This window comes from Oncorhynchus clarkii, chromosome 6 (assembly GCF_045791955.1).
Source record: "Oncorhynchus clarkii lewisi isolate Uvic-CL-2024 chromosome 6, UVic_Ocla_1.0, whole genome shotgun sequence".
In the NCBI taxonomy this organism is placed as follows: domain Eukaryota; kingdom Metazoa; phylum Chordata; class Actinopteri; order Salmoniformes; family Salmonidae; genus Oncorhynchus; species Oncorhynchus clarkii.
This window is the reverse complement of record NC_092152.1, coordinates 35,985,828-36,011,727: the sequence shown is the minus strand read 5'-3', so window position 1 is coordinate 36,011,727 and position 25,900 is coordinate 35,985,828. Positions and strand designations below refer to the sequence as shown.

Below are 25,900 nucleotides of genomic sequence, written 5' to 3'. Positions count from 1 at the left end.
GGATGTCTGCGCTCCCAGAGTTGGCTGTAAGGGCTCAGAGACTAAAGTCACAATGGCCCTGTGAATGACGACTCAGAGTTAAGACGATCAACCTTCAATGGGCCGGATTAAGACTGAAAATATCCCTGAAAGCACCTTGACATGTTTACATGTTCTGCTAAGTGTGCTACCAAGCTGGATTTAACCTGTTGTCAACCAGTTCCCTCCGTTTCTGGAGGGAAACAAAGAACACAAAGCCTTTTGCTGTTCACCATTACTCACGAGCCACGCAATGATCTTCATTGCTAGTGGTCTGATGGCAGATTTCAGAGTGACACGGGCCTCAGTTCAGGGGTGAAGCTGTTTGGGGATCCTAAGGAGTTTCTGGGTTTGTGAGAGCCCGGTCCTTAACCAAATAAACAGAGAGGAATTTGTGGCATTGTTGGTCCAGAGGGTTGAGTGACAGGGCTGCACTACACCGCACAGCCTCCGACGCAGAGCTTAACTAACAACTAACAATCATCGAGCCACAGACACACACAGATGGAGACACCCATGCAACAGACACAGACAGAAAGGCAGGCCCGGTGAAACAGAGGACATCATTATTTTAATGGGAGACATCAGTGCATTCTCATATTTTATTCCTTTTTTACATATAAATAATGCAATACAAAGCGTCATTGTGAATTAGGCTACTATATTTACAGTAACTAAAGTTGGTCGCCAGGTGTCATCAGACATGCCCTCCCCAGATGTGGGTTTTAGCGCAAGTTATCATTAGCTGGCGACCTGAAAGTTGAACCCTGACCCCTGTGAGGAACTAAGCATTACATTCTGCAAGGCTGAGGCTGATTCTGCGCTCCCATTTAAGCCCCTAGGCCCAAGGCACTTTTGTCTATCAACAACAATTAACAGAGACATTTCAAACAATACAATAACAAATTAATGTTTGTCATAAATATGATTCTGACTTGTGCGTTTGGGCAGCTTCATGCAGAAAATACAGGAACTTACTGTTAGATGGGATCAACAACTTTGCCTTGAGCCCAGCAGCAGCAGCCTGCTCTCTGGACTGAGTGCCTCGTTAAGATGAGGCATATAGAATAAGGGAGAGAAAGCCTGGCTAAATACACCCAGGCAGTGTGTGTTGGATGGTCCCAGCCTCAGCATGTGTAGTGGGTGATGGAGTCAAGCTGTTCCTGCCGAGCGGGGGGTCAGGGTCCTTCAGTCAGCACCCCGTCCCTGAACGGAGCACACAGGAATCACCCCTTCCTTCTACACCTCCTCCTTCACCTCTCCACCCCCCTCCTCCACCTCTTCCCCTGGTCTGGCTGCATCCCTCGCTCTCCCTGCCTCAACCCCGGGTCCAAATAAACCTGGTAGCGCTGTTGCTCTCCTCTCTCCCCTCCCTCCATCATCCTGAGCAGTGCGCTGTCACTCCCCTCATCAGGATCATTAATCAGGCATGGCAGATTAGAGTTCAAACACAAATAAACCAGCCCAGTGCCCTGCTCTTAGCTCCCCTCAGCTCCACCATTCCCCACTCCACTCAAACTGCATGACCTGTCCAGCTCAGTCCAGCACTGCATAGTTCTCTGCTTTCAGGACTTGTAGGAAAGGATGATTGGGTGAAGAGTGGACTGGTGTACTTGACATGTTGGAAGACTTAAATAGTACGACATCATTTAGGTGACTGGTAAAAATCACAATAGTATAATGGCAGTTAAGTGAAATAAATAATCGGCCTTATCTCAGAGGGTGATGACTTTGTGGGCTAAACTGCCAGCCGTGTAAATACACAATGTTATCAGTTAGCGCTACAAATGCCTCCATGGTCTCCACATTCATTCCATAACAGACATCTCAATGTGCACCTTGAATGTGCCCGGGCTTATTCATTATACACCGACTTCACTACCCTATCATTTCTTTACTAGCAGGTTTTTCGAAGAAAATAAGAGGACAATACCGCCACCTTTAGGCAGCATTTGGTACTGCCACCACTGTGGCCCAGGCAGTTTCTTTCCCTCCATCTCTCCCATAGAGGGATTGGGTTGCCAGAGGTTGCTGGCCAAGGCGTCCCCACACACAGACTGACAGAGATTGTTATTGTAGTCCCACTGTATTCCTTTGTGCATTGGGGTTGAGGGGAGGTGAGAGGGGGGGGAGCAGAGTGCTGGAATGAGTGGAGGCCTAATCAGGGGCTCTGCACTCTGGCCCAGACTGGGCCCTGTGCTGCTCTGCACCTCTCTGACTGACAGCCTGCCCGCCGACTGTTTGTGTGTGTCCATGGGAAACGGGTGGTGTCACCGCGGCGACGGCCCTTGGCCCATCCATCAGTGTCACCCGGGCAACGCATGTGTCACTTTCAAGACTAATGGACAGGAAGAACAGGAGGAGAAACAACAATATTTGCTGAATATATTTCAGAAACATTAGTTGCCCGGCATTCTCTCTCTTATACAGTTATTTTCAACAAACTGGAATGGGCCCTAATTCTGATTTATGAGCCAGTTTATTTAAAGGATGCTGCTTGTGTCTGGACGTTTTCACGAACCTGGGTCTAGAACTCCTTATGGCCTTCAAAATGGGAGAAGGGGACATACTACATACATTAAGGGGCTAGATTGGGTAACCATGGCCTGGTTAATGTGACCACTAGTCAAACCTGACACAAATCTAGCCTTACCTAGATATAGCATTGCAGTCATGACCTGGAGGAACCTGCAATTATAAGACGGAGTGGAGACCTGAAATGCAGTGGAACTGGGATGTCAGGGAAAGGAGAGAGTGCTTCTACATGGACCGTTATGAGGTGGCTAGGGTGTATATGCATTACAATTACTTCCCTGTATGCGTCTCTAATGGGACCATATTGCCTTTCTAGTGCACTACTTTTGACCAGAACCCTATGGGCCCTGGTTGAAAGTAGTACACTACATAGAGAGGAGGGTGACATTAGGGACACATTCCCTGTCTCTACGAGGAGGTTTCTTCCCGTGTGCTCAGGTGTGTTCAGAGAAGGGGGTGCTTAACCTCAGCAGCCGGTAACCGTGGCATCCAGCCCAGAGCGCTTGCTGACGTTGACTTTGGTCAGCTCCTCGGCACAAGTGGGGTGGATCCCCACGGTCTCCTTCAGGTGAGTGAGGGTGGCCCCACACCTGGAGAGAGACAGAGACATGGAGACTTCATTCATACAGCCGGCACCACCCATTCTCCCATCTTTAAGTTTATCTTACTATAGTGAACAAAAACATTAAAGATTTTACTGAGTTACAGTTCATATAATGAAATCAATCAATGGAAATAAATTCATTAGGCCCAAATCTATGGATTTTACATGACTGGGCAGGGGTACAGCCATGTGTGGGCCTAGGAGGGCATAGGCCCACCCACTGGGGAGCCAGGCCCAGCCAATCATAATGAGTTATTCCCCACAAAAGGGCTTTATGCCAATTGCATGCTCCCGCAAAACTTGAAACATCTGTGGCATTGTGCTGTGTGACCAAACTGCACATTTTAGAGGGGCCTTAAAATGTCCCCAGCACAAGGTGCACCTGTGTAATGATCATGCTGTTTAATCGGCTTCTTAATATGCCACACCTGTCAGGTGTATTAATTATTTTGGCAAAAGGGAAATGTTCACAAACAGGGATGTAAACAAATTTGTGCATAACATTTGAGAGAAATAAGCTAGAGAAAATGATTTTAGTTCATGAAACACAGAACCAACACTTTACATGTTGCATTTATATTTTTGTTTAGTGTAGTATCTCTGCTGCACTGATAAAGGCTCATCTTGTCACGTATATACTCACCTATATGTAGAGTTTACAACGTACATGACATCCATTCATTTTAGATGAATGAATCTACAGATCTAACATATGTTAGTATGATAACTATACATTAGAGCCAAAATCATTTTTAAAAAGCAGTTGAGCAATTTCTTAAAATAACCACAACCCTACAACATCTGTATGATCGACTTTGAATCCCTATCTAACTCCATCAAGCAGAGTGGTTGACTTACTGGAAGCCCAAAGCAAAGCCCTGGGTAACTTCTCCAGCGTTGGGGCCAGTGAAGTGCAGGCCGAGGATTCTCTGGTCTCCACCCCGCTTACACACCACCTTAGGCGGTGAGAGAAGCAACGTTACACCCCCTAAATCTCCAGGCTACACTTCAGATGCGACATAAGGAGGTAAAGGTTGCAACTTTGCCAAAATTCACAGGTTTTCCAGAAATCCCGGTTGAAAAACTCCTGGAATCAGGAGGGAATAAGCAGAACATACGGGAATCCTCCAACCGGGATTTCTGGAATACCTGGGAATTTTGCAACCCTACTGTGAGGGCATGTTCTCACCTTTATGTAACACTGGCTGGCATCTCTCTCAGCCACAGTGAACTCCAGAGGCTTGTAGAAGGCATGGTACACCTAGACAGAGAACAACAGACAACATGACCATTAGTCCACCAACAATATATAGTATTTTACAATACTTGCTCGTGTGAAAGGTAGGCCCTGGATCTCAGATCATTCACTATGAATCTGGTACTACAAAACTGTTCTCACAACACTTTGCTCGATTTAAAAAAAGGTACATTTCAGACCCTGGTTTCATGGTGTGTGTTTTATATGGAGCCAGGGAACGTGCCGACACAAGTCGCCGGCCGGGCCATGCACACAGGCAGCTGTCAGGACCCATGGTGCACCTCTCCCGCCGCGGTGCTTTAGATCACACAACGCCTGTCAGCACCTGATACACACGTCAATCAGGCCCTCTGCTCACCTGTCAATCACACAGTGGAGCTACACCTCGCTCTACAACGAGCCGGGGCATTCTGGGCGCAGGTGTTAGCAGCTGGCACTCTGTACACACACACTCTGTACACACACACGGAGCGAGAGGCACTCTGTACACACACACACACACACACACACACACACACACACGGAGCGAGAGGCACACGGAGCGAGAGGCACACGGAGCGAGAGGCACACACGCAATCACACCACTTTCTATTTCACAAATGTATAAAGCAGTAGAGGCACACCAGGAGTCACAATCCTTTAAGAACTGAAAGCTTTCCCAGCATACCTCAGCAGACCTCCATTCAGTTAGAAAATCAGCTAGCTATAATGTTAGTGGTTTAGGTCTACTGTACCTCTATGGAGTCCTTCCCATGTCTGCTCTCAGCCTCCTCCTCTGACAGGCCCACACAGCCATACTCCAGAGGGGTGAACACTGTGGTGGCGACCTAGGGACACAACCAATCAGAAGGCACATAAAGTCTTGTTACATCATGTTACATGAGGATAGACAGGCCACACAGCAATTCTCCAGTGGGGTTGCAACCGGACAGACAGAAAATCAAGGATACAAGAAACAAGACAAACAAAGTAATATTATAGCAGGATACTGTAGATAGGCAGACCCATACTACAGGCCGGTCACATCGCCTACTCCATCTCCCACAATTGGGAGTAAAATAAAGTGGTAATCTAATCTACTGTATCTCCTACCATCTACCATTGGGAGTAAAATAAAGTGGTAATCTAATCTACTGTATCTCCTACCATCTACCATTGGGAGTAAAATAAAGTGGTAATCTAATCTACTGTATCTCCTACCATCTACCATTGGGAGTAAAATAAAGTGGTAATATAATCTACTGTATCTCCTACCATCTACCATTGGGAGTAAAATAAAGTGGTAATATAATCTACTGTATCTCCTACCATCTACAATTGGGAGTAAAATAAAGTGGTAATCTAATCTACTGTATCTCCTACCATCTACCATTGGGAGTAAAATAAAGTGGTAATATAATCTACTGTATCTCCTACCATCTACCATTGGGAGTAAAATAAAGTGGTAATATAACAATGCTACAAAAGACCACAAAAAAGGAACAAAGACGAAACTAGAGCACAAACAATAAGCATTTAAGCAATAAGTATTATTACGAATGGTTTAGGAATAAACATTTGGAAGAGGTGCAGAAGAGGTGCAGTGTGTCCCATTAAAACCCCATGAGTCAGACCAGGCTGCATAATCCAGGGAAAACAACGACTAGGGATTAAAACCCAAAATACACAGAAGTGGAGCTGATTTAACACTTAAAACAAAAGCATAAAACAAAGACATCAAAGGCCACATACAGACAAGCTGTGGAGAGATGGGGGGTGGGGGGGAAGCATAGGAGTAGTGTGTGTGTTTGGTGTGTGTGTCTACTCACGTTGTCGTAGTTCATTAGCTCATTGGTCTGGCCTGCGAGCCTGCGGGCGAGGAGCTTCCCTGCCTTAATGGCTGTGGGGGTCAACTCAGGACGACCCTGGAAACACAGAACAACGCTAATGAGTGACATGAGAAAACGGGGAGACAGACAGACAGATAAACAGAGAGAGAAGCAGACAGAGGGAAGCCGACAAAAGTACCTATGCATGCAGGCTCCGCACACACACACACACACAGAGCGCACCTCCTTAGCACAGGCCCTTTGGCTATTTAGAGAGAGAGAGAGAGGGGACAGTTGTGCCTGTGAGTTACTGTGTAGACTAACCTGTAGCCTCTGGCTTGAACACACATCCATGACAATGGCACAGACTAATAAAGGTTTCTTAACTGCCCTGCACACAAAAACAAACATTGCTTTTGTATCCTCAAACAATTTCCCCACTCGACCCAACTGACTGTTAGCTCCTTACACTCGTGGGGAATTGCACATTTGGACTCGAGGGTGTTTGGTTTGCTTGTACGACGTCAAAGCGGTATTTATTGTAATCCTCAACGTGTCATCTTTCAAAATACATGGAGTCCTCGTAATTTACAGTTAGCAGGAGGGATGGTGGTAACTTCTTGTCGCGCGCGGTGCTCACGCTCCGAACGGCTGTCAGTCAAAACCCACACAGCGCTGTGAAGCGGAGACACTGAGCGCTGACGTCAAATAGAGCAAATACTGTACTGCCAATGCGTACCAATTTAGGAGCTTATCAGTGCCCAAGGCTACCATTTTCAACCCGAATACAGGTACAGGTGTAAAGGCCTACTCACAACAACAGCTTAACAATACAGGAAGGGGCAGAGCTGCAGGGTGAATTCTTTCTGAAAGCTTGACAAAGGGATACTTTGGGATTTTGGCAATGATGCCCTTTATCTACTTTCCCCAGAGTCGGATGAGCTTTTTTTATGTCTGTGTCCAGTTTATGTCTAGTCAATGCTAACTAGAGTCAGCGCAATGACTGGAGGTCTATGGTACCTAGTAGGCTCCGTGGAAGTAGATAAAGGGCCTTATTGCCAAAATCCCCAAGTATCCCTTTAAGTCATGAGCAACCCGTTTGATTAGCACCGCTGCTGAACATCCTGTTTTTTAAGACAGCTCCTCTGGCGCTGGAGGTGTGTGTGTCTGAATGTGTGTGTGTGTGGTGGTATTTCGGTAACTGTGTTTACACACCACTTGGGTCTGCGTCATAGTAATGCATTTCTTGGCAGTCCACAGGTGCTCTTCAATGTCTCTACACAAAAAGGTGCTCTGTTTGGACATAGACTTAAATATCAATCCACCCCCTTTTAAAAAGTCTCCCAGTATGTGAAAAGATGACAGGCATCAGGGCTAAGAGTGACTCATCAAACGCTTGTGTCAATCTAACCGTCTGGAAGAGGCCTGTGGAAGTTAGGAAATCCACAGCTGGCCACATTAAAAAGACAGGACTGACATTTGATACATGTAGAAGGAGTATTGTGATAGAGCAGCACAGCAGTTTGAGAGGAGTCCTTGTCCCACGCCATCTGCTGTGTAGCTCCAGCCATATGCTTCAATATCAAATGGAAAGATAGGCAACATCTAAAATGATGAAATTTGATGGTGCCCAGTGAACTACGGTATCACTTCAACTTTTTGCATACCAAATGGTTTCTTGTATAAAGCGTCGCCTTGGTAGGACCACTCATTTCAGCCTTCCATACATTCCTGGAGAGGTTCACGTTGGTGTTGTAAGGCTGGGTGGGTACACTGAGAGGATGACGGACATGATCAACACCTACCTCGCCGATATCGCCGAAAGCGTAGATGTTCGGCACAGATGTGGATTCGTCAGCGGCCACAAGTATTTTCCCCGACTCTTTGTTGAGCTTGACGCCAACTTTCTCCAGGCCGAGAGTTTTGGTTTCAGGGGCTCTGCCTATGGTCAAGATGGAGGAAAACACAGTCAGAAACTCAATATTATGTGACACGTTAAGAGAGAGAGAGAGAGAGGGGAGGTTAATGGAATCTTAAGATTCTTAGAAAAGAAACAACAACTGCTGCTGCTCAGTGTTCATAACACATACCATTGAATTGGCACGCTAAGGGAATAAGTTAAAGGCATGTCCTGAGACTCTCCATCCAACAGAAAGGCTAATCTTATCCAGCTAGAAGAAGAAAAAACATCCGCACAGCTGGGAGGAGGAGGAGATGGGGAGCGATGGAGGCTTGTCTTTTGGCAGGGGATAGGAAGGCCACCTGGGGCGCTGGTTGTCATTTCTGCCACTTCCTGGGGTACGGTTGACTGATGCTGTCAACGCTTGCCCATCTCGTCGCCCCATCTCCATGGTGATGGGTGAGCACACCAAGCACCCTTGCAGCACCGGCCCGGGACCTGGTCGAGGCTCTCTGCCTCCCTCGTCTTCCCCCTCCCCCCCCCACCTTCTCACTCCCTGCCTGGGTAATACAATAACCCCGCTTCTCGGCAGGGCCTAGAGGTACCCACGTACAACGTAGATGCTATCGGACAACAAGAATAACAACCCCCCCCCCCCCCCCCCCCCAAGACCCTTTTCCTGGCTGGAGCCGAGGAACAACTTCCTCCGTTGCAGCCAGACCTGGGACTGGGAGGGCCGAGGGGCTTGTCCTTTACTGCAGCACGGGTGGTAGAGAGACAGGCAGTAAGGCTCAAAGCAGCGGTTTTCTTGAACTAGGCTAGTCTAGCATGACCATGTAGAGCCACCAGTGTTCAACTATGCAGATTAGGTCTAACACAGGGATCTCTACCTGTCATGACTGCCTTTCTCAAAGTATGTACACACACTGCATACATACCTTGCTAAGAGACAGTGCATAGTTGGACATTCTAGTATGAGTTGTGTTTACAAAAAGTTGGTTCTTAGGTCTTGCCCCACCCTACCAAACCACAGATCATTTCTGTCAGGAGGACTATCCGAAACCAGTATCCACTCTGTTCTCTCTATGTATAGACTCGGCTACTACAGCCACTCACGGCCTGCCTTTCCTGCTTAACTGGGTTTCTCCATCTAGGATTGGAGACTGTTGGAGTGCCACTGTTCCATTGTGTGGCGTGGACACAACAAGAGGTTCTGCTGATAAGAGCCTTCAGTGAGTGTGGAGCCACACACAGGGGTAATGACAGGCAGGTCTGATAGGACTACGCTGAACAAAGACTGTTGTAACACACAGAGGAAATCTCAAGACCCAACAGCTAATTAGCCACAACAAGCTTCCTGGCACGACTTGAGACCAACTAGGCCTACATGGCAGCTTTTTAGATCAATCAAGTGAACATAGACGAGAGAAGAAAATAAGACTGCATTTTTGGGAAATAGATTATTTCGTCTCCAAAAATAGTTTTCTGAGAAGGCAGCATATTAAAGGCCTAAAATGAGCATAAGAGATGTGATTGTATCAGGATCCGCACTTTGGCTCAGAGAGACTTCTCTGAGTATGGGGAGTAGGCTTCTCTCAGAGAGGCTTCACATCCAACCATTTCAGTTCACATGGAGACTTCAAACTTCAACCTCTTTTGGTGTTCCTCTCAAAATCTGAGAGGAAAAGGGTTGGGGTAACACAAATAGGTGTGAGAGAAGCGTTATGTTGTACACCCAGAGGAAATAAGCTGTTTCCTCCTCTGTGCTGTTGGCCACCTGGCCTTGGGTGCGGTCCTGAGGAAGGACAGGCCATGGAGAAGCAGCCATAGCTACAGGACTGGAACAGACAGTCCCCACCAACACCAACCTCCTATTCCTCCCTATGAGTAGTTCACTGTCTGAGTCCTGATTCTCCACCCTTCTCCCAAAGTGTGCACTTGCACACTTTCCAACACTGATTTACAAGCATTAAATCAATGCAAGTGTAATTATTGGCTCGAGGGAGATTCCACCATTGTTAAATCCATGACAGGAAATATGCAAGTGCACTCTTTGAGAAAAGGGTGGAGAATCGGGACATACCCACAGTCTTTTATAGCTCCACTGAGGGCACAGACCCAGTCTGACCTGTAGTGTAAAGGGAACATTGGGGAAGTGGCGAGAGGCCCACTCATAACTCCCAGTCAGACAGACACACACACTTCAAAAGGAGAGGCCCAGAAGTGGATTTCCTCACTGCCCTGCACGACAACATCAGGGTAAAGCCCGCAATAGACTGTAGCCTACACAGTAAGGTAGTAATGTAAGCTAGAAATCAGGTAAGTATAAAGTCATATAACCCACATACACTGGGGAAAGCTTTACCCCCTGCTGGGTGAGAGTGCATGTGAGGATGAGACCTGCACCGTCTGCACCATCTCAACCATGAAGAACGTCTATCCACCAAAATATAATATTGTTTGGGCTGCCAATTTTCCATTAGTCTCAAAGTCTGGGTGTTTTGAGTGCAGTGACTCGACAGAATAGACACTTTGCCTTGATGTTCACATTGTGAGAACCCCAGCTCTCTGAGAGCTGCAACCTGCCAGGGCGGGAAGAACGTAATATCTCCCTAAATGTCACCCATATCCTGGTCCCACAGGCAGAGAGAGAGAGAGAGAGAGACACACCCGCTCTAGCCTCTCCTGGCTGGTACTGCAGAGTCACACACTGCTGGGACTCGGCATGGCGTAAGGTCAGGTTTGGGAAACAAAGACGCCTCAACACAAATAAACATTGGCTGGGCAGCCAGGCGGAAGTTCCCTCCATTGTGCTGGTTGGCGGAATGAGACAAATGACATGGTGTGATAGAGAGAAAATGACTGTGGCGCGAGAGAGAGAGAGAGAGAGAGAGAGAGGTCTGTTGGGTGCGCAGAGCTGCAGACAGACAGGGCCTTGCCGTGCAGATGCTGCGTGGTGGATGAGATGGTGCGGCCGGGCAGCCTGGTTTCCTCAGGGCTGGCACGGCGGGCAGGAAAGCCCAGAGCAGAGTGGGAGAACAAAGGAGGGAATGCAGTGACCCCCCGTGCCTGGGTGCATCCTGCTCCCCTCAGCCAGAACCAGGACTCAGCGCTGGGCTGTGTGATTAACACTTCCCCTGGTGGTTCCATCACTCACGCTTTATTACCTTGTTTTTGAGCTTGATACCCTCACAGTCTGCTGACACTGCACTATATTGTGGATGACAATAAAATAAGTGGAAAGGGAGGACGACGAGTAGTTCCACTGACACAGTATCTCAGGATACGTTGTTGCAAAGCCAGTTGTTATGTTATGTGGCCTACTTAACACACGTGATTCCAGCTACTACTAAAATAGTAGGGACTTAGTACCCTAATGTAGTAATTTGTGACAACTCAGCAAAAAAAAGAAACGTCCCTTTTTCAGGACCCTGTCTTTCAAAGATAATTTGTAAAAATCCAAATATCGTCACAGACCTTCATTGTAAAGGGTTTAAACACTGTTTCCCATGCTTGTTCAATGAACCATAAACAATTAATGAACATGCCCCTGTGGATTGATCGTTAAGTCACTAAAAGCTTAGACGGTGGGCATTTAAGGTCACAGTTATGAAAACTTAGGACACAAAAGAGGCCTTTCTACTGACTCTGAAAAACACCAAAAGAAAGATGCCCAGGGTCCCTGCTCATCTGCGTGAACGTGCCTTAGGAATGCTGCAAGGAGGCATGCAGTGTGGCCAGGGCAATAAATTGCAATGTCCGTACTGTGAGACGCCTAAGAGAGCGCTACAGGGAGACAGGACAGACAGCTGATCATCCTCGCAGTGGCAGACCACGTGTAACAACACCTGCACAGGATCGGTACATCTGAACATCACACCTGCGGGACAGGTACAGGATGGCAACAACAACTGGCCGAGATACACCAGGAACGCACAATCCCTCCATCAGTGCTCAGACTGTCCGCAATAAGCTGAGAGAAGCTGGACTGAGGGCTTGTAGGCCTGTTGTAAGGCAGGTCCTCACCAGACATCACCGGCAACAACGTCTCCTATGGGCACAAACCCACCGTCACTGAAACAGACAGGACTGTCAAAAAGTGCTCTTCACTGACGAGTCGCGGGTTTTGTCTCACCAAGGGTGATGGTCGGATTCGCATTGATCATCGAAGGAATGAGTGTTACACCGAGGCCTGTACTCTGGAGAATGGAGGTGGAGGGTCCGTCATGGTCTGGGGCGGTGTGTCACAGCATCATCGGACTGAGCTTGTTGTCATCGTAGGCAATCTCAACGATGTGCATTACAGGGAAGACATCCTCCCTCATGTGGTACCCTTCCTGCAGGCTCATCCTGACATGACCCTCCAGCATGACAATGCCACCAGCCATACTGCTCGTTCTGTGCGTGATTTCCTGCAAGACAGGAATGTCAGGTTTCTGTTGCCATGGCCAGCAAAGAGCCCGGACCTCAATCCCATTGAACACATCTGGGACCTGTTGGATCGGAGGGTGAGGGCTAGGGCCATTCCCCCCAGAAATGTCCGGGAACTTGCAGGTGCCTTGGTGGAAAAGTGGGGTAACATCTCACAGCAAAAACTTGCAAATCTGGTGCAGTCCATGCCATGAGGAGCAAATACACTGCAGTACTTAATGCAACCCCCCCCCCCCCCCTTGTTGAGGGACACATTATTCAATTTCTGTTTGTCACATCTGTGGAACTTGTTCAGTTTATGTCTAAGTTGTTGAATCTTATGTTCACACAAATATTTACACGTTAAGTTTGCTGAAAATAAACACAGTTGACAGTGAGAGGATTTTTTTTTTTGCTGAGTACATCTTCCTCCTCAGACACACTCACCTACGGCCCACAGCACAGAGTCGAATGTGTCCCGTTGGTCCTTTCCTGTCTGTTCGTCTGTCCAGGTCACCTGCAGCACCCCAGAGGACAGCTTGTCCACGCTCTTAGGGACACTCCTCCAGGAGAACTTGGTGCCATAGGCCTCCATGTAGTCTGTCACTAGCCCTGCCATTTGCTGCAGCACACACAAGAGGGAAATCATTGTAGGTTGTTGACAACCCAAAATCACCTTTCCAGCACTCCAAATTGGGAAAAGTATGATTCCAAACTTATATTGGTAGAGTAAAGCCCCCAATATCAGAAGACAACAAAATAAATCTAGAAAAGAGCAGTGATAAATTATACTTTGACTTCCTACATATCTCTAAAACCTGAATCGTGGCTACAGTTTGCCCAACAAGACAGAAATGTATAAACATGTATAAAGACATACATGTATTTCAAATAGTGTACAATCTATTGTTTTTAAATTCCTTAAGAGCAGCAGTACCTGATCAAAGCCTCGGAGGGGGATGCTGCGCACCATGACTGTGGTCTCCAGCCCAATACCGGTCAGGAAGCCAGCACACTCCAGTGCCACATCTTCATACCAGTGTTCAGGAAAACAGAACAACAAACGCTCTCATAGAGGAACCTCGTCTATCTTCAGTTAAAGCACATTTGACCGCGGAGAAACGAGAGCATAACAGGCAGAGATAGACAGAGGTGACCCCAGTCTAGGAAGAAGGGGTCACCACGAACTGCAATTCACCACTTTTTCCCTTCAACATTAGAGCCAGGCAAGTACCATACTCCACAACAACTCACTGACGCTACACAGTCTAACCAGTGACTCGTGTTCAAGCGCCGTCAAAAGGATACAGCTGGCACCAACTACAAGTCTGAAAGGTAAAAACAAAGAAATACATAAAATCTTACGTTTTCATTTAAAATGCTTTCTCTTGGAGGTTATATAGTACAGGTGTATGTCGGAGGTTATACTCTACATGACCAAAAGTATGTGGCCACCAGCTCGTCGAACATCTCACTCCAAAATCATTGGCATTAATATGTAGTTGGTCCCCCCTTTGCTGTTATAAAAGCCTCCACTCTTCTGGGAAAGCTTTCCACTAGATGTTGGAACATTGTTGCGGGGACTTGCTTTTATTCAGCCACAAGAGCGTTAGTGAGGTCTGGTACTGAGGTTGGGCGATTAGGCCTGGCTCGCAGTCGGCGTTCAAATTCATCCCAAAGGCTTTCAATGGGGTTGAGGTCAGGGCTCTGTGCAGGTCAGTCAGGTTCTTCCACACCGATCTCAACAAACTATTTCGGTATGGATCTTGCTTTGTGCATGGGGGCATTGTCATGCTCTAACAGGAAAGGGCCTTCCCCAAACTGTGACCACAAAGTTGGAAGCACAGAATCATCTAAAATGTCATTGTATGCTGTAGTGTTAAGGTTTATTTTCTTTGGAAGTAAGGGGCCTTGCCCGAACCATAAAAAAAAGCCCCAGTTCATTATTCCAAAGTTACAGTTTGCACTAAGCATTCGGGCAGGTAGCATTCTCCTGGCATCCGCCAAACCCAGATTTGTCCATTGGCTTGTCAGATGGTGAAGCATTATTCATCACAGAGAATATGTTTCCACTGCTCCAGAGGGCAATGGCGGTGAGCTTTACACCACTCCAGCCAACGCTTGGCATTGTGCATGGTGATCTTAGGCTTGTGTGCGGCTGCTCGGCCATGGAAACCCATTTCATGAAGCTCCCGACGAACAGTTCTTGTGTTGACGTTGCTTCCAGAGGCAGTTTGGAACCCGGTAGTGAGTGTTGCAACCGAGGAGACAATTTTTACGCGCAAAGCGCTTGGGGGGCCCGTTCTGTGAGCTTGTGTGGCCTACCACTTCGCGGCTGAACCGTTGTTGCTCCTAGACGTTTCCACTTCACAATAACATAATTTACAGTTGACCAGGGCAGCTCTTGCAGGGTAGAAATTTGACAAACTGAGGTGGTATCCTAATGACAGTGCTACGTTGAAAGTCACTGACCTCTTCAGTACGGCCATTCCACTGTCAATGTTTGTCTATGGAGATTGCATAGATGTATACTAGATTTTACACACATTTCAGCAACGGGTGTGGCTGAAATAACCAAATCCACCCATTTGAAGGGGTGTTCACATACTATTTTATATATAGTGTATAGTACAGTATATGTTGGAGGTTATATAGTACCTGTGTTTTTCTATATGATACACTATATTCATTCATACATTTTCTTTCAAATTATCTTGAATACTGTGCTAAACAAATCAAAAATGTTTACTCTGAATTAAAAGTGCTGAAAATGCTGTTTGAACATCGAAGGCCCCACTACTGTAAAAAGTCAAGACACCGAGAGAGAGAGAGATACAGGCAGAGAAAGATATGCAGGGGGGATGCATAACAGAGAAAAAGACAAGGGGGTGGAGGATTTGGCAGGGTCTGTGTCTTTCTCTGTGTGTGTGTGTCTGTGTGGGCCAGGTGAATCACACCTCTAATCCAGCCCTGAGCTCCACCGTTGTTTGTGGAGCTAATTGCTAGCATTCAGGCTAATCCCTGGGGATGGGGTGTGCAATGTTTCCGTGTTCAGGGCTCAGTCCACACATCCCTCTGCTGAGTGATGCCTGTCACCCGCATGGAGAGCTTCTCCCTATTTCACCCACCCTCTAGCCCTCCAGGGCTCCCCCACCTCAGGATTCTCTACCCTGGCCCAGGCTCTGACAGCTCAGGGAGCCTGGTGCACACAGGCCCTGACGAGGCCCCCCACATGCTAGCGCTAGCCGCTGAGAGCGCCAGTATCCGCTGCTCACGTCCACCTAATGCACATCTGCACTTAGTGCAACATTTTGAGGTGGCTTATGTCGAGATTAGGCTAGGAGCTTTAACCTGATTCCACACTTTCATCAACGACATCTCATTTTCCTGGCTGGGTCTATGCATGGTCATATTGCATGTCAGAGTGTCTCTGGGAATTTTCTTTCTCCCTCATCCAGCTGGCGGTGTCTGAAAGCATGGGTGGAGGTGTTCAATGTGCACACAGTAGGTACAGCCTCACAGGTGGGTCTCAAAAACACTGCATCCAGGCGTGAACAGGGGATGGCTGCTTTTGAAAACAAGGAACTACAGAGGGTTGGGATCCAGTGAGAGGACATAGTAATACAGTGTCTGCCCTGCAAATGTTACTGGACTCCGCTGAATGATAAGCAGTATAAGGAGAAACCTACAACAAAGACAACACAATCAAACGTTTAGGGCTTGTGTATTAACCTCACATACCAATCCAAAGTCACCTTAATGAATGTAGGGGTATGTCGGACTGTCGTAGTTTAGAATTAGCACGAGTCGCTCTCATAACCTTGGAGCAGTCTTCAGCAGTCCAGACAAGAGATAAGTGAATCAGTGTCCTCCTTTGGCGTGTCTGCTATGCTTGCCGCAATAACAGAGCTCTTTCACAAGTGTTCCTAAGAGGGGAGAGTTCTATTGGCAGCAGACTTGATCAGTGTCCAATAGATACAGGATGTGAACTCAACTCCTTTACACACTGTAGTGACTACAGAGAAAGAAAGGATACAATGTGTTACAGTCTCCCTGGGTGCTTTTGAGCTTGTCATCACAGACTCATTTCCTCAGCTGCTCTAAAGGATGACAAACCGCAGCATATTTCAAGCCTGGTTCACTGTGCTTTAGCTCTGGAATTAATTTTGAATGGAAACATAGAATAAATATAGAATCCTAGAAAATGGAAACGGTGCATTATATACTGCAATAAAAGCCAACATAAAACATCTTACACTCATGTCTACACTTCTCATCGCTCTCGTATGCGTGGGAGTGTGCGAGCGAGCGTGCTCCAGCCCCTCTGAGGCATTCGTCACTCACCTGGAGCCATCCACTACCTCCGCCAGCCTGTCAACTCAAACACCCTCTCAGACCCCACCTGCACAGCTGACAGCTCAGAGCAGAGCAGCACAACAACTAGTCAGCAACTCCTCAACACACGGCTCCTCCTAGGTAGCGAGGGATAGGTCTGAAGAGAGGAGAGTCACGGGAGGGCCTGCTAATCCTAACCCCTAGTAGCCTGAGGGCAGATATTACCAACAGTAGGCCCCTACCTAATAGCCCCACTACCTAAGGCACCCCTACCTAAGGCCCACTCACATTAAGGGTTTCCTGGACTCAAGTGCTCTTTCCACTCACTTGAAAGCGCCATAGAAAGCTGTGAGCAAATATTTGTGATAATTGCTTTGGAAAGATGCTGAAAGAGGGGAAGGAAAGTTCAGGGAAACACGTTACACGCCGAGTGGCATCGTCTTAGAATGGACTCTACAGTATGAGTTCATATTGCCCTCTAGTGGTAGAAAGCTAAAAGACAGCCTTGTTTGGCACACGGGAAATACTGTGCATATATACTGAACAAAAATAGAAACACAATTTTACTGAGTTACAGTTAATAGAAGGAAATCAGAAATCAGCCCTAATCTATGGATTTCACATGACTGGGCAGGGGCGCAGTCATGGGCGGGCCTTTGGAGCCAGGTCCACCCACTGTAGAGCAAGACCCAGTCAATCAGAATGAGTTCTCCCACACAAAATATCTGAATTACAAACAGAAATACTCCTCAGTTTCTTCAGCTGTCCGGGTATGCTGGTCTCAAACAATCCAGCTGGTAAAGAAGCCAGACGTGGCGGTCCTGAGCACGTGTGGTTACACATGGTCTGCGGTTGTGAGGCCGGTTGGAGGTACTGCCAAATTCTCTAAAACGACTTTTGAGGTGGCTTATGGTGGACAAACTAACATGACATTTTCTGAAAACAGCTCTAGTAGACATTCCTGCAGTCAGCACGCCAATTGCACACTCCCACAAAACTTGAGACGTCTATGGCAATGTGTTGTGTGACAAAACGGCACATTTTAGTGGCCTTTTATTGTCCCGAGCACAAATTACACCTGTGTAATTTTATTTTTTACCTTTATTTAACTAGGCAAGTCAGTTAAGAACAAATTCTTATTTTCAATGACGGCCTAGGAACAGTGGGTTAATTGCCTTATTCAGGGGCAGAACGACAGATTTGGACCTTGTCAGCTCAGTGATTTGAACTTGCAACCTTTCGGTTACTAGTCCAATGCTCTAACCACTCGGTGCCCTGCTGCCCAGTAATGATCATCATGTTTAATCAGCTTCTTGATATGCCACACCTGTAAGGTGGATGGATTATTTTGGCAAAGGAGAAATGCTCACTAACTGGGATGTGTGAGCTTTATGTGCACATGGTAAATGTCTGAGATCGTTTACTTCAGCTGAGAAACATGGGACCAACACTTCACATGTTGTGTTTATATTTTTGATCAGTGGACATTGTAGTCATTTAGCAGACGCTCTTATCCAGGACGACTTACAGGAGCAATTAGGGTTAAGTGCCTTGCTCAAGGGAACATTGGCAGATTCAAACCAGCGACCTTTTGGTTACTGGCACAACACTCTGCACCGCTAGGCCACCTGACTAAACTGCATTTAGCAAGGATTTTCGATGTGCAGATGACTCAGATAACTCAGCCTTCTGCTCTACACTGGTGGCACACTGTACAGTTACATTAACAAACATTAAACTCAAACCACCATTGTGTTCCAAGTGGAAACAGTGTGGAGAGGCCAATTAGACAGGTGATGACAGGGTTTAAATGGCTGGATTAGAGATGGGTTCAGCAAACGTCAGGAAACCCACACACACAGCTAATCCGAGTCAGGAGAAGAACACTTAGTAGAAGCGTCTCTGTGTCTTGGATCGGTCACTATAACCGAAGTGTCTGTGTATGTCTGCTGATGTACAGTATTGCATGGTATGTGTGTTACAGGGAGGTCTGTTACGGTGACCGAATTACCGGAACGTCGGCCGTCACGAGTCATGACCGCAGCCAAATTCCACGTGACCGCTTAGTCACAGCAACTAGGCTTCTCCAAGCTATGATGGTCATTAGTAGTCTACCAAACTTGCTATTCTACAAAGTAGAAAATAGTAAAAAATAAGAAAAACCCTTGAATGAGTAGGTGCGTTGAAACTTTTGACTGGTACTGTGTGTATATATATATATATATATATATATATACATATATATATATATATATATATATACACACACACATATATATACATATACATATATATATATATATATATATACACATACACACATATATATACACACACACATACACACACACACACATATATATAAATAAAAATATGTCTAAATTAAGCATATAGGAGGAACTGTTTCTTTGTTAAATGTGAACACAGAATAGCCGCATGTACACTCTCCCTCAGATATTGTTTGGAGAAAATATGTTTTATTCAGCTTTGTTCAATTGTATTCTTCATACTATAAAATAATGCCACGGAACGCAAAGAAAATCTTGTCTGCTAAATGAACTAGTGTAGCCTACAGCCATTTGGCATAGCCAAATCAGGACCGAACATAAGGACAACTCAAGAGTATTCTGTTCTTAAATAGACTACATTTTCTTCATATCATGTTTCTTTAGACCGGTCTAAAATAAATAATGCATTTATTGTGAAGGTGTAGGCTATATTACATGGATTTATTAGACTTGTTAAAATGTAGATGTTCCAAAGATCTGCATCAGTGGCTTGTATGCCATGCCAGGAGATGGTAAATGTGTTAATGTTAATTACTGGTCAATTACCGCAAGACCGGCAGTTATTTCCTTGACAATCACCAGCTGACAAAATGTAATGACCCCCACAGCCCTAGTCACAGGATGTACCACTCACGTCTTGCCGGGGGACTCCTTCAGCCAGAAGATATCATCACTAGTGATGCCGTGCTCGACTGCGCCAGGGATCTGCAACACAGGAAATAGAACAGTTCAAGACAACAACACCTGTCCGTTTGAAACATACAATTTTCAGTACAGCCTCTGGTAAAAGATCAGCTCCGTTGGACAGATGAGGAAGGTTATCTCTGCTCCTTGTTAGTTTGTTATCAACAGACAGTGAGCAGCAGCTTGTGATACACCACAGAGGGAGGCCTCGGACCCATCGGTTATCCCAAAAACAGCACCCTGTTCCCCATGTGGTGCACTACAGAGTGAAAAGCTAGGGTGGCATTTGGGACGCAGCACCCTCCTCCTCCACCCAGAGACAGACATGTTTTACCACCACGCCGTCAAAAGCTTCAGATCCACTGTGGTGTTATCAGCAGCTGTCTACTGGGCAAGGACACCACACAGAGACGGAGAAGCAAAGAGGTTAATACTTACATGTGTGGGGTACTTTGGCCGCCCCCCAGTGGCAATCACAATATTCTTAGCAGTCAGCATAATCTGCCAGACAAGGGGGAGAGACATGATAACTTCAATAGGAAAAAATGTAACATGGCAGTGTTGAAATTATACTCCTTTCAATTGTGTGAAACAGCAATTCATTAAAAAAAAAGACTGATACGGTGAACATTTAAAAATGTCGCCATTAACTCCCAGTTTAAATGAGTGTTACCTCGTTTCCTGTCCTGGTTAACCCTTTCACTGTGTGCTCGTCCAACAGACTTCCTTTAACATTCAGATACTTCACTTCCCTGTCGAACACAAACATTATGACAGCGCAAACACCACAGGAAGACTCATAGGAGATCTTGTGCAAAGACAGGGTTTGGCTGAGATAGGTAAAGCCTAGATCACTAAAACCTGTTTTCAATGAAAGTGGGTATAATAAATATGAGATTTGCTTGCACAATGTATACATCGGTTGTGAGAGTATGGGCACATACAGGCATGGAAACACACCTGTTTAGCCCTGTAGCCATTCAGTCAGAGCACTGCTTATAATTTATTCCCGAACCGCTGTAACCTCTGTGTACCAACAGGTCATAACAAAAAAGGGCTGCAAAACACAGGTATGTATGTATACATTTTTTAAATAAAAAATAAAATAAAAATCACTGCTCAAGTCGACAACAGAATCTATGATCTAAAGTGGCTGTAGGTAAGGAGGAGTCACTCACTTGTCCTGAAGCTGGACACGGTGACCCCAGTTGAGAGACCTGACGTGGTTCTGCACAGCCTCTGCCATGGTACTCCTGGAGAAAAACACATGGTATTGGACAGGCATCTGTGATAAGACAAAATAAAAACAATGCGCATTTTCACTCAGTGTCCATTACGTGGCAAGCATTCGGCGTTAAATCAGCTAATAAAATTGGTGGATTATGAGTGATCTGAAGTGTGTTATTCAAAGAATATTCCTCAGTTCACCACAAAGACGCCCTATGTTGAGCTGTGCGAGAGTCACCATGTAGTGCTGACATCCTGGAGTCCTCCCCTGTGGCTCAGTCAGTAGAGCATGGCACTAGTAATGCCAGGGTTGTGGGTTTGATTCCCACGGGGGACAGTACGAAAAATAACCCAAAATGTATACACTCGCTACTACTGTAAATCGCTCCGGACAATAGTGTCTTTCCTGCTAAATGACTCAAATGTATTGAATGTACAACCAAGGTCAATCCCCCCCCCATCATGTCTTACTGATACATTACCACTAGATGGCATATATAAGGGTCCATTAACCTTATCAATCCAAAACATTGACCAACATTTAACCTAGTAATGACTATGTATAAAAATATATATATATATATACACGTAGTACCAGTCAAAAGTTGACACATTTACTAATTCATTATTTTTTAAAATTTTCTACATTGTAGAATAATAGTGAAGACATCAAAACCATGAAATAACACATATGGAATCATGTAGTAACCAAAACAAAAGTGTTAAACAAATCAAAATAGATATTATATGAGATTCTTCAAAGTAGCCACCCTTTGACTTGATTACAGCTTTGCGCACTTTTGGCATTCTCTTAACCAGCTTCATGAGGTAGTCAAGCGGAATGCATTTCAATTAACAGGTGAGCCTTGTTAAAAGTTAATTTGTGGAATTTCTTTCCTTCTTAATGCATTTAGGATAATCAGTTGTGTTGTGACAAGGTAGGCGTGGGTATACAGAAGATAGCCCTATTTGGTAAAAGACCAAGTCCATATTATGGCAAGAACAGCTCAAATAAGCAAAGAGAAACGGCAGTCCATCATTACTTTAAGACATGAAGGTCAGTCAATGCAGAAAATGTAAAGAACTTTGAAAGTTTCTTCAAGTGCAGTCGCAAAAACAATCAAGCGCTATGATGAAACTGGCTCTCATGAGGACCACCACAGAGTTACCTCTGCTGCAGAGGATAAGTTAATTAGAGTTACCAGCCTCAGAGGACTGTTCAGAGGAGACTGCGTGAATCAGGCCTTCATGGTCGAATTGCTGCAAAGAAACCACTACTAAATAACAGCAATAAGAAGACGACACTTGCTAAGGCCAAGAAACACGAGCAATGGACATTAGACCGGTGGAAATCGTCCAAATTTGAGATTTTTGGTTCCAACCGCTGTGTCTTTGTGAGATGCAGAGTAAGTGAACAGATGATCTCCGCATGTGTGGTTCCCACCGTGAAGCATGGAGGAGGTGGTGTGATGGTGCTTTGTTGGTGACACTGTCTGTGATGTGATTTATTGCGAATTCAAGGCACACTTAACCAGCATGGCTACCACAGCATTCTGCAGATATACACCATCCCATCTGGTTTGAGCTTAGTGGGAATATAATTTGTTTTTCAACAGGACAATGACCCAACACACCCCCAGGGTGTGTAAGGGCTATTTGACCAAGAAGGAGATTGATTGAGTGCTGCATCAGATGACCTGGCCTCCACAATCACCCGACCTCAACCCAATTGTGATGGTTTGGGATGAGCTGGACCGCAGAGTGAAGGAAAAGCAGCCAACTAGTGCTCAGCATATGTGGGAACTCCTTCAAAACTGTTGGAAAAGCATTCTAGGTGAAGCTGGTTGAGAGAATGCCAAGAGTGTGCAAAGCTGTCATCAAGGTAAAGGATGGCTACTTTGATGAATCTCAAATATAAATTATATTGGTAACTACAAGATTCCATACGTGTTATTTCATAGTTTTGATGCCTTCACTATTATTCTACAATTTAGTAAAAAAAACAAAAAAAAACTTGAATGAGTAGGTGTCCACTTTTGACTGGTAAAATCAAATCAAATGTTATTAGTCACATGCGCCGAATACAACAGGTGTAGTAGACCTTACAGTGAAATGCTTACTTACGAGCCCCTTACCAACAATGCAGTTTCAAAAAATATGATTAAGAAATAAAAGTAACAAGTAACTAAAGAGCAGCAGTAAAATAATAGCGAGACTATATACAGGGGGGTACCAGTACAGAGTCAATGTGCGGAGGCACCTGATAAAAACAGAGAGTAGCGGCGGTGTAAATGCACATAGTCCGGGTAGCCATTTGATTAGATGTTCAGGAGTCTTATGGCTTGGGGGTACTGTATATATCTTGTTATTTATTCAATCTAGTGATGGGAATTCAAGAATTTTGCTATTGCTTTACAAAATAGTTCAGGAAATGTGCATATCCACAGGTTTCCATTGTTCTCGTACTAATGAGATTTACCAGTCATGGGAGATGGGCCCGGGGATTTGCCAGCCATATTTCTGAGCGTCTTTCAGAGCTGTGCCCAGCAGAGCAGCCTGGTGCATGAGCTTCTTGGGAATGCAGCCCACGTTCACGCACGTACCACCAATGCCCCACTTAGTACCTGAAAGGGAAGCATGAGATGTTTTGTTTATCTTCTATATTCATGCAGATTGGTCACAACATGCATAGGGTTTCTTTACTCCGAGAGAAGGAAGGAGAAATGTGTTTAAGGTTCAAGTTAAGCTGATTATGATGGAATGCACAGTCAGTGTAACATTTCTCTTACCTTTAACTGACGGCTCCACATAATCTAACACAGCAACTTTCTGTCCTAGCTGAGCCGCTGAAAACAGAGCACATGATGTTTCGGTCAATCGTCACGTTCAGTAAAGCTCAATTAGACCAGTGGAGGCTGCAGAGGGGAGGACAGCTCATAATAATGGCTGGAATGGAGCGAATGCAACGGTATCAAACACATAGAAACCATGTGTTTGATACCATTCCACTCCAACCAATACCACGAGCCTGTCCTCCCCAATTAAGGTGCCACCATCCTCCTGTGAATTAGACATTATCCCACATATAGAACCTTCTCATACAAGGGTCCATTGAGCCAGTCAACCTGGTAACAAACCATCTGGGGTACATGATTGTATACTATTCTCAAGAACAGTGGTTCCCAGTGGTGTAAAGTACTACTTAAGTAGTGTTTTTGTGTATCTGTACTTTACCATTTATATTTGACAATTTAATGGACTACTGAAAGTTGTAATAGTAGAATGCACAAGGTGCAATTTCGAAATTGGGTAGTGCATCAGCAGTTTTCCTCTAGTCATGTCCATCATTGCAGACCGTAGAGAGCTATTTGTAACTTGTCAGAATTGTCAAGATCAACTAGCCCATGTCAGCTAACGTTTTTTAGCCCATTGATTTTGTTGCAACGTTTTACTTACTCAAATATCATATGAACACACAAGACAAATTACCAAATGTATAGAACTGCAGAAAATAAACTTAAAGCCTGCCAAATGTTCTCTCAGCCAACAAGAGGGGTTTTAACGGTGCGTGTGCCCATAAAAATAGGCTTGGGCGCTATGTTCCCCAACGCGGAGTGAAAGTTAGTGAACCCCTGCGCAAGAACACCGACTAAACAAAAGGTAAGTCCCTAGCTCATAACGTATTGTAATACTAATGCTGAGATCGAGACACTCACCTTCTTTGGAACAAGCCAGACCCCCAGAGCCACCACCAATAACGACGAGATCATAGTCAAACGTTCCTGTAACAAACCAAATGCCATGCCATCTCTATTGGACAATGCTGATAGTGAGACCATAATAAACACAGCCAACATGTATGCCTGAGGTTACTCATCTAGAAACCAAGCTGACAAGTGCAGAGTGAAGAGCATTTGAAAATAGCATGTTAATTATACCAAAGACACTTAATGTCGGCAAGGAATACTTCACACTGACAGCTTGTTTGGCGTTGACAGGTAGCTTAGCTAACGTTAGCAGGGTCATGTTAGCCACTGTAGTGTAACAAACATAAAAACTAAACGCTGTGCGATAATCTGTCAGTTTGTCACAAGCTAACTAGTAATATGGCAACAACCTCCCTACCGGTCAAGTTTCTCGTAAGAAGTTGAATGCAGTTGGTGCGTTTCCACCGGTGTCTGACTCTACATAAGGCTGCCATGTTGTTCTTACAAAAGGACCTTCACGAAGTCATAGGCGTCTGGAAATCTGCCTGACCTATTTTACCTATGTGAGGCACATTCACTAACGCAACGTTGTTAAATGTTGCAAAGTTGAAATGGCGTTGTAGTGTTGGAAATAAAACATTAGATAAATTGCTACTGTAGTAGCTACGTAATAAATACATATTTGATAGACTAGGTCAGGCTTGTCCAAGAAATGAAACATTCAGGAGCAGTTTGTGAAATATGATTTAAAATAGGAATATTTACACTGTTGGATTCCAAAGAGTAACTGATTTGGTATTAGCATGTTTTTTGATAGATGACATCAGGTCTCATTTAACCATGCGGACAAGAAAGCTATAAGAGAATTGACACAACTTTCTGCAATACATTCGTGTTGTGGCTTCAGGTAAAATACATGAAGCTGTATATCCTTTAAATGTTTATTTTATTTATCCGTTATTTTACCAGGTAAATTAACTGAGAACACGTTCTCATTTACAGCAACGACCTGGGTAATAGTTAGAGGGGAGAGGAGGGGGATGAATGAGTCAATTGTAAACTGGGGATTATTAGGTGACCGTGATGGTTTGAGGGCCAGATTGGGAATTTAGCCATGACACCGGGG

At 45.3% G+C, this 25,900-nt stretch overlaps 1 protein-coding gene and 1 non-coding gene across 2 annotated transcripts; one reads left to right on the top strand and one right to left on the bottom strand.

The window, feature by feature from the left end:
- Window positions 1–562: 562 nt before the first annotated feature.
- LOC139411066 (thioredoxin reductase 2, mitochondrial-like) lies at window positions 563–25,302 on the bottom strand. Its single transcript, XM_071156884.1, has 17 exons — window positions 25,193–25,302; window positions 24,784–24,849; window positions 23,857–23,913; window positions 23,547–23,691; window positions 21,019–21,093; window positions 20,514–20,592; window positions 20,279–20,341; window positions 19,791–19,861; window positions 13,842–13,861; window positions 13,471–13,562; window positions 12,981–13,155; window positions 8,029–8,165; window positions 6,224–6,319; window positions 5,150–5,242; window positions 4,347–4,418; window positions 4,016–4,113; window positions 563–3,143 (listed from the first exon to the last, which is right to left on the bottom strand). Exons 1-17 carry the CDS (start codon window positions 25,266–25,268, stop codon window positions 3,020–3,022), a joined length of 1,539 nt encoding a protein of 512 aa, XP_071012985.1. The 5' UTR covers window positions 25,269–25,302; the 3' UTR covers window positions 563–3,019.
- trnat-agu (transfer RNA threonine (anticodon AGU)) lies at window positions 21,328–21,404 on the top strand. Its single transcript has one exon. It is a non-coding gene; the product is annotated as a tRNA-Thr (tRNA).
- Window positions 25,303–25,900: the final 598 nt, after the last annotated feature.

Bases quoted from the DNA above. Each gene is read 5' to 3' on its own strand.
- LOC139411066 (XM_071156884.1), bottom strand. From the start codon at position 25,268: ATGGCAGCCTTATGTAGAGTCAGACACCGGTGGAAACGCACCAACTGC. The intron at 20,593-21,018 runs GTGAGTGACTCC...TGTGTTCGACAG, and splicing joins CGTGTCCAGCTTCAGGACAA to GGAAGTGAAGTATCTGAATG. The intron at 13,563-13,841 runs GTATCCTTTTGA...ACTGGTATGAAG, and splicing joins ACTTGTAGTTGGTGCCAGCT to ATGTGGCACTGGAGTGTGCT.